Source organism: Belonocnema kinseyi, chromosome 9 (assembly GCF_010883055.1).
Source record: "Belonocnema kinseyi isolate 2016_QV_RU_SX_M_011 chromosome 9, B_treatae_v1, whole genome shotgun sequence".
Lineage (NCBI taxonomy): Eukaryota > Metazoa > Arthropoda > Insecta > Hymenoptera > Cynipidae > Belonocnema > Belonocnema kinseyi.
Window position 1 is genome coordinate 79527465 of NC_046665.1, and position 7867 is coordinate 79535331.

A 7867-nucleotide genomic window follows, 5' to 3' on the forward strand; every position below is an offset into this window, starting at 1 on the left:
ATTGCGATGCAGATTATTTCCTCTTTGGATTGCAGAAAATTTAATGAATGTCATATCTTGAAAGTCAGCCTGATTTCTGAACCTGATATCTTGCAAAAGATGTTGTCGTGACTTCAAAGTTTTAGTATTGAATATTTCTATATATTTTCTAGCTAGAACTGGACTGGAAATCCTCCAAGCATGACTTATTTCGATTTTGGTACCTTATTCAAAAATAAATAAATTAAAAGTTCAATTAATAATTGCGTAGCACACTTTTTTCTCTCTGTACACGGGGAGTTAAATTGAACATGCTTACAAATTCTGTTTGAATTTTACACATTAGTGTTTCTTTTCAAACTAAAAGGCTCGCTACAATTATTGGTTTTAATGGAACCCGTCAGTGCAATTGGAAAACTGGCTTTACATTTGTATCTTTACAAATGAGAATTTGTTTGGACATGGATTTAATAATATAGAGTAATAGATTCATTTTATTTATGAATCTTCATCCAGCATTTACCATTTAAACATTTACCAATATGTGGGTACAATAAATATCTTTTGAAAATTTTAAAAATGGTTTAAATCCAGTCAAATTTGTTAAATAATATTAATTCAATTAAAATAAATATTAGTTCTGAATGATTGAAGCTGAATTATTAAATTCTGCAATCTTTTTTTTAACATTTGCTATTTGCTCAAATGGATTTAAGAAATAAGATTCTTATGAAAAAGGCTGACACAGTAACCGGTTATTCTTTTCTTTGAATACTTCCATCTCACAAGACTTAATTGGATATTTGAACGGGGTTTGAAGGTCATAAACTAAAGTCAATAACTTTTTGAAAACTACTTTTATACCATTTTTATTAAAATTTCACTGCAATTTCCAAAAGATTTTTTTTAATATTTAAAACCATATTCATATTGTTTCTATTATCTCGGGACATACTCTCCAAACTTAAAACAGTGAGAAATAGGTAATTGAATAAAATCATTTAAAATATTCACTGATTCACAATGCACTATCACTGATAAAAATAGCTAGAAATGGGCCACTGATTGAAATCAGTAAGGAAATTCAGTAAAAATCAGTGAAATCTCACCGATTCAAATTTAGAGAGTATGGGATAAGAAAATCGGAGGTTGGCACCGGCACTCGTCGTTGCTATAATAGGGCAATGCAAATATTTATAATATTTTTCGTACCTGAGAGTAATTCAAACAGGGTACATTAAATGCTAGCATTTTTCTAATCGTTAATGCATATTAGAAAAATTGGTGCCAAAAAAAGCGTCAGTGGTAACCACTCCTATTTTTTTACCTATGTGATAAGAACTGTGTTAACTTCTCGGAAAGAGAAGCTGTTTTATCAGCCGAGCAGCGTTAATTATCACGTGGCCATGGACATAGGAAACAAGGGACTTGGCATGCCATTGCGGGGGTGATGCAATGAGGGGGGAGGTCCGCCACCTTTTGATGTCCCGCGACAAACATGGCAGCGCCCACATGTTTATATTTTCATGCACAGATTGTCGGCAAAAATGCTCGTGCGCATAATCAAATAGCACGTCGTAAGATGGCGGTTCTCTCCACTCATGGAATTCTCCTCCCTCCAGTGGATTCAACCCCGCTCGACCAAGTTAGGATGGCATGCCTAGTCCCGTGTTTCCTATGTCCATGCACGTGGCTTATTTCAAGAACAAAATTCAGCCTTGGGACAGATTGGCCAGAATAAATGTCGTTTTATACAAAGTTATTTCTGAAAATCTAATAACTAAGAAGTTTCATTTTAAAAATATCATTAGCAATCTCTGATGATGCTACTTATTTCGAGCGTAAATTTTTCAAGTGTCACATGATTGCGAGTAGAGAACGCGGTAAATTTGATTCCATCATTCTCTGTTCTCGTTCGTGCTGGTATTTCCACCAAGAATTGAATCAAATGAGAAGGGCTTGTTATTGGATAACACACGTACACACACAAATATACACACAGGAATCTGCAGGGCCAGAAGAGAACACGAATCGGTTGGTTTATCTATCGATAACATCTCTTTGAGAATTCTCACAAATACATTCCCTAAAGGCCAATGCTTGTTCTTATCAATCTTAATTAGCGGCCGTTAAAAAAAACTATTGTACATCACACTGTCAGGGGTTAAACGCAGAAAGAGACATGACACAGTATAAACAAATGTGAATAACAATTTTTTTAAATGATTGAAAAAAGGAAAAATAGTGATTTTATTATATAAGTGAAGCATCTAAATACATGATAAGATATCAGATATAAATACAAACTTAACACTCTTTCCTTTATTAGCCATTTTCCCCAGTTTTTTATGAATTCGTTGTTTTTACCATCTTTTTAGAAAACTTCCCATCCTTTCCCCTTTACCTATTTTTTCTCTTACATGCGAACAATATAATATAACCCAATGACAAAATTCGAGCATTTTTCGTTAAAAGCTAATTATTTTAATTTAAATGTCTGTTATTATATTTTTGGTTCAGAATTCATCATTTTGGTTAAAAATTCTATTATTTGGTTGAAAAGTTAACTATTTTTTTGAAAATTCGTTTTTTTTTTCTTGAAAATTAATTTTCACAACTGAAAATTTAGCTGACGCATTGTTGACTGACAATTTATCATTTTTAATTGAAAATTCTATTTTTGAACTTTTCATTGTTGTTAAAATATTATTTTATTTATTTGGGATATAACTTTAAACAAAAATTTTCATACTGAAAATTTAACTATTGCATTTTTGTTTGAAAATTGTTCGTTTTTAGTTGAAAATTCAATTACATACTGGGTTGGAAGTTGAACAATTTGTTGTACACGCTTTTTATTATTTGAAATTTTCTAAATTTTGTTGAAAATTCGTTTTTCTAAATTAATTTTGTAAATATAAAATTCGACTATTCCAACTTGTGTTGATAATTGTGTAGTTTCAGAAAAAAATCGACTATTTGGTTCAAAATGTATGTATTTTGTTGTAAATTTATCATTTTTGGTAGAAAATTGTTGATATACATTGAAAATTTAACTACTTGGTAACAAGTTAAACTACTCTGTTGAAACATGTATTTTATTAGTTGCAAATCCATCTATTTGTTTGAAAATTGAACTATTTTGTTGAAAATTAACTTTTAGAACTGCAAGTTTAATTATTTGATTTTTAGTTGAAAATTGATCGTTTTTATTTGAAAAAAGAACTATTGGTTTGACAATGATTTTTTTTTGTTTTTAATAGATAATTCGAATGTTTTGTAAAAAATTTGTCTTCTTGGCTTGAAGATTATATTGTTTTGGTCGAAAATTTGCCTTAGTGACTAAAAAATTAAGCAATGTTGTTGAAATTTTGTTGTATTCAAAATCTTTCTTGATTGAAAATTCATATTCAATTAAATATTAATCTTTTTTTGTTGCGGATTCAATTATGTTGTTGAAAATTTGTATTGTTTGGTTGAATTCAACCATTTTTTTAATTAGACTATTTTTTGTTGAAATATCCACTATTATGTTTTTCGTTGAGAAGTATTATTATTTTAAAAATTTTTTTGTTTGAAAATTCAACTACTTGGTTGAAACTTGATGTTGTCTTGTCAAAAATGCATCTTTTTGTTACAGATTCATCTTTGATTGTGTTGTTGGCTATACATTTATTGTGTTGAGACTCAAATATTTTATTGAAAAGTAATCTTTTTTGGTAAGAAATTGAACTGTTTTCTGGAACATTCATCTTTTGAGGTAAAAAAATTTCTTGGTTGTAAATTAAACTCTTCTACAAATTTCTTCTTTCTGGCTTCAAGATTCAACTATTTATTTAAAAATCTAACTGTTTGGGGTTCAAGTTTATTTGATTAAAAATGCATCGTTATAGGCTGAGAATTCAACTATTTGGTTAAAGAATCATCTTTCGCAGAAAGATTCTTTTGGTAGAAAATTAAAGCCTTTGGTTGAAAATTCAACATATTATTGTGACTTCCGCGAGGAAAGTGGTCTAATACAGAATATAGTTTGCAACTGTATAAAGTACTTCAAGGAATGTGGTTGATAAAATTCCATTCCTGAAAATTTGATCTGCGAAATAAAATTAATAAGCGCTGTCTCAAAGGTTTTAAAATTACTGTATGAGTAGATCATTTTCTTAACTGGTGTCAGTTAACACTGAAATTATCTAATAAATAACTAATTTTTTTTATCTTCATTTTGAATTTGAAAACATGAAAGTACTGAATGATCTCTCTCAAGTCTTATGATTAGAATATACCATAGACATGCTTATCCTAATTGAAACGCATTGAAGAAATGTGACGGAATGAGGTCGAAGTATTTTAGCATAAGCTTGAACTATTGCAGAAGCCGAGTTCCAATTGAAGCGAAGTGCACGTAAAAACACACTCTTCATTTTTCGTCGATACTATATATACGACAGCAAATGCACTCTGAAATTGAAACAAAATTCAGGAGGTAGACGTCTATGTGTATTTCAGCATTTCATCCTCGAGGTTCGAGCGTCTTGATCGACATCATTCTAACGCTTTCCAGAATAGATTTCGCTCCGTGAATATTCAAGATAATAAAATGGAAAGTTTTGACTATTTCTAGAATGCTAATAATCGTTATATGCATAATTCATTATTATATATAGAGCAGCAGAATATTAAGTTATTATATAGGTTATTGGATTCTTCCATGACTTTAATAATCTGCGAGATTATCGTAATGAGAGAATAAGGTTTTATGTGTTTTAGGGCATTTTCTATTTTTAAATTCTCTTTAAAAATTACTGTAGAGAACTGAGAAATATTTTAAAGACATTTTGTACTTTTCTCAATAATCAATCCAACAGTTATCCCTAAAATGGTTCATTTTAAAATGCCTTCCTTTATGAATTGACGAGGTGTTGAGCCATTTATTTGTGAGCGTACACTAGACTTCAGAAATTTCAAGTATTTCAAAGAGTTTTACGTGAATTCAACAAATTAAAAAAAAAACAGCTTAAAGTATTTTATGGCTCCTTAAAAGCTTTTAACCATTTCGTAGTATTTAAAAATAGTATTACGAAAATCATTTCAAATCGGCAAAGCAGTCAATTTGCCACTCGAATATTTTGTTTTTCGAAAGGAGTAAGATGATACGTGTCAATGTAAAAATACACAAGAATCACTAATATACATGCCAGCGATATCCGCATTCTGACACAACTGAACACTCAAAAGTAACTTTTTACTTTAAAAATTAAACAATTATCTTAATTAACATAATTTTTTTCACCATTTGAAATTGCATTCCGCATTGCATATACTGAACGTTACCTCACTCGTTTATATCATGTAGATTTAAAAAAAAACGACTGTGCCGTATTACTTGATTCTTAAATGTCTAGGCATTTCACCGGATTTCACGGGATTTGAAAAAATTTTCCAAAAATTAAAGGATTTGAAAGAATTACATCTAGAGTTTTAAAAAGATTTCAAAGAATTTCATGAAATATTAAGCGATTTTATTATATTTCAGAACATTTAAATGATTTAAAAAAAGAATTTCGCATAATTTTATTTAATTAAAACAAATTAAAATAAGACGTATAGGTTTTCCAGAGGATTTCATGAGATTAAAGCAAATTTCCAAGGATTTTAAAAGATTTTCAGAGTTTTCAAGGGGAAAAAAACTTGAAGAAATTCAAAATAAATTTATTAGATTTTGCGAAATTTCGAAAAATTTTAATGAACTTCCAGGTATGTCTCAAGATTTTCAGGGATTCGAAAAGACTAAAGGTTTCTCAAATTATTTCATGAGATTTGAGGGTGTCCTTAAAACTGATACTGACATTCTTTAAAATTCGGTAAAATACTTTGGTATCTCTTGAAATTCTTCCAAAGCTCGTAACTTTCTTTTGAAATTATACTATGTAATTTCTTCAAATTTTTTTAATCTGTGACACCTCTGGTAATACAATCGAATTGTTTGAAATACCTTAAATCTTTTTTGATGCCCTAAAATCTTTTGAAATCCCTAGAACTCTTTTCAAATCACTGAAATGCTTTCAAATCTTTTGAAACATTAAGTGTTTGGTAGGTTTATTAAATGCTTATCGTTTCTAAATCTATATAATACTGTCGTGACTCTTCAGGATTCAAACAGGATTTTGTGTAATGATGGAATCTGTTCCAATATCGAGAGATATAGTTGATTCGTATGCATATATTCATGCATGAAATATATCTTCGTCAAAGTCAACAGTTAAAAGAGCGAGAGTACCAAGCTGCAGCAGCCGCAGTTGTAGTTGCAGTCCCTTTCCGATTTCCATTTAAATATAAAACGCTGCTCGGCTGAAAAATTAAATACAGCTTTTATCGAACTTCAGTTGCGTTTGCGTCGGCCGTGTGCTGCTAGTGATTAATGGATTCGATTTGTTGGATCGAAAAGGGATACCAGGGACGAGAGGGCAGAATATACGAGAAAGGAGTCGGAAGTTTAGCGAGTCTTGGCAGCTAGGAGACATCAGCTATCATGGCCGAGGGCGGATTCGACGTTAGTGTAAGTTGACAGAAATTTCTTATTATTGTCTTCTTTTTATATGATTTTCTCAATGAGAAGGTATTGGTTTAATGTGAAAATTGAATGTAGCGGACTTCATCAAACCTCAACGTTTTCAGACTCACTGATTGAGAAAAAAAGGATTTTACTTCGGTGTCTGTTGTCGTTGTCTGTGAAACCGATAACTTTCGAATGAATTATAAGATTAGATTGTCCTCTGAAACAATGTTCCAAGAAATAGAAAGAAAGGACTAGTTCGTTAACCAGAGATTTTTGATCAAAGGTTCAGGTTTTATAAATAAAAAATTCTTTTTAATTAACAAAAATGCAATTTTCCAGATAAACTATACGAGATAATAAAGAAATCTTTAAATGCAAAATTGTTAATCTCCAAAACATCTACAAATTTACTTGCAACCATTTTTTTCGATAAAACTTACTCGTTTTTGTTTTAATCGCGAAAAACATTGTTCAGACAAAAAATTCAATTTTCCAGAAAGCTATGGGAAATAGAACAAAATGTAAAAAAATTGTTTAGCTCACAAAGATATTTCTTTAAAATTATTTGTAATAATATGCATAGTTTCTGTTTTCTCGTGAAAAATGGTATTTACATTTTTTTGTTTCATCTATGCAAGGTACGAAAATATGTTAGTGAGAAAAAATATTAATCTTAAAATGTTCTATAAATTTGATTAACATTATTTTTCGATAAGATGGATTTTTTTAATCTGGAAAAACGACAAAAGATGTGATCAAATATTTAATAACAAAATTGTTCGCTCCAAGCCTAAATACATCTACTTTCAACTACTTTTTGATAAGACGTGTACTGCCGTTCAAACAAGAAAAGTAGTAACTATATTGTGGATGAGTCCCTTGTCAACCTAACTGAAATTGGGATGGCAAGGGATTCATCCAAAATGTACTTACGACTTTTCTTGTTTGAACGGCAGTGTAGTTTACGCTTTATCTTTGTAAAATTCTATTAAAAGGAACCTTTTAATATTAAATTCAATTTTAATTATATTAAAAGGGAATTTAATTCAAATGCATGGCAAAACGATACAAGATAAAATAATATGTTTAACGAAAAATATTTTCACCTTGAAGCGTTTTGGAAACACTTTAATCGAGTCCGAAGCGCGATGTACTTTCTGAGAATGTATTCATGCGGATCGAAAGAGCTTTAACAAAATCAAATGTGCAATCACCAAATTATAGATAAATGGTAATACGAGGGTAGTTCAATAAGTCCTTAGAATGAAGTATAAAAACAATTTTTTTTGGGTAAATTTTTTTTTATTTTTCAACATAATCTCCTTGGAGCTC

At 30.0% G+C, this 7867-nt stretch overlaps 1 protein-coding gene across 6 annotated transcripts in view; it reads left to right on the forward strand.

Moving 5' to 3' along the window:
- Window positions 1–7867, forward strand: part of LOC117179413 (venom dipeptidyl peptidase 4) — a 794327-nt gene that overhangs the window by 194401 nt on the left and 592059 nt on the right. Inside the window, exon 2 of one of the 6 annotated variants that reach the window (XM_033371179.1) lies at window positions 6363–6535. The exons of 4 other annotated variants lie outside the window; for them this stretch is intronic. In XM_033371179.1, the coding sequence (XP_033227070.1) occupies window positions 6509–6535 (27 nt within the window). In that variant the 5' untranslated portion in view covers window positions 6363–6508. The remainder of the gene's footprint in view (window positions 1–6362; window positions 6536–7867) is intronic. One more of the 6 variants, XM_033371178.1, reaches the window with a different exon arrangement.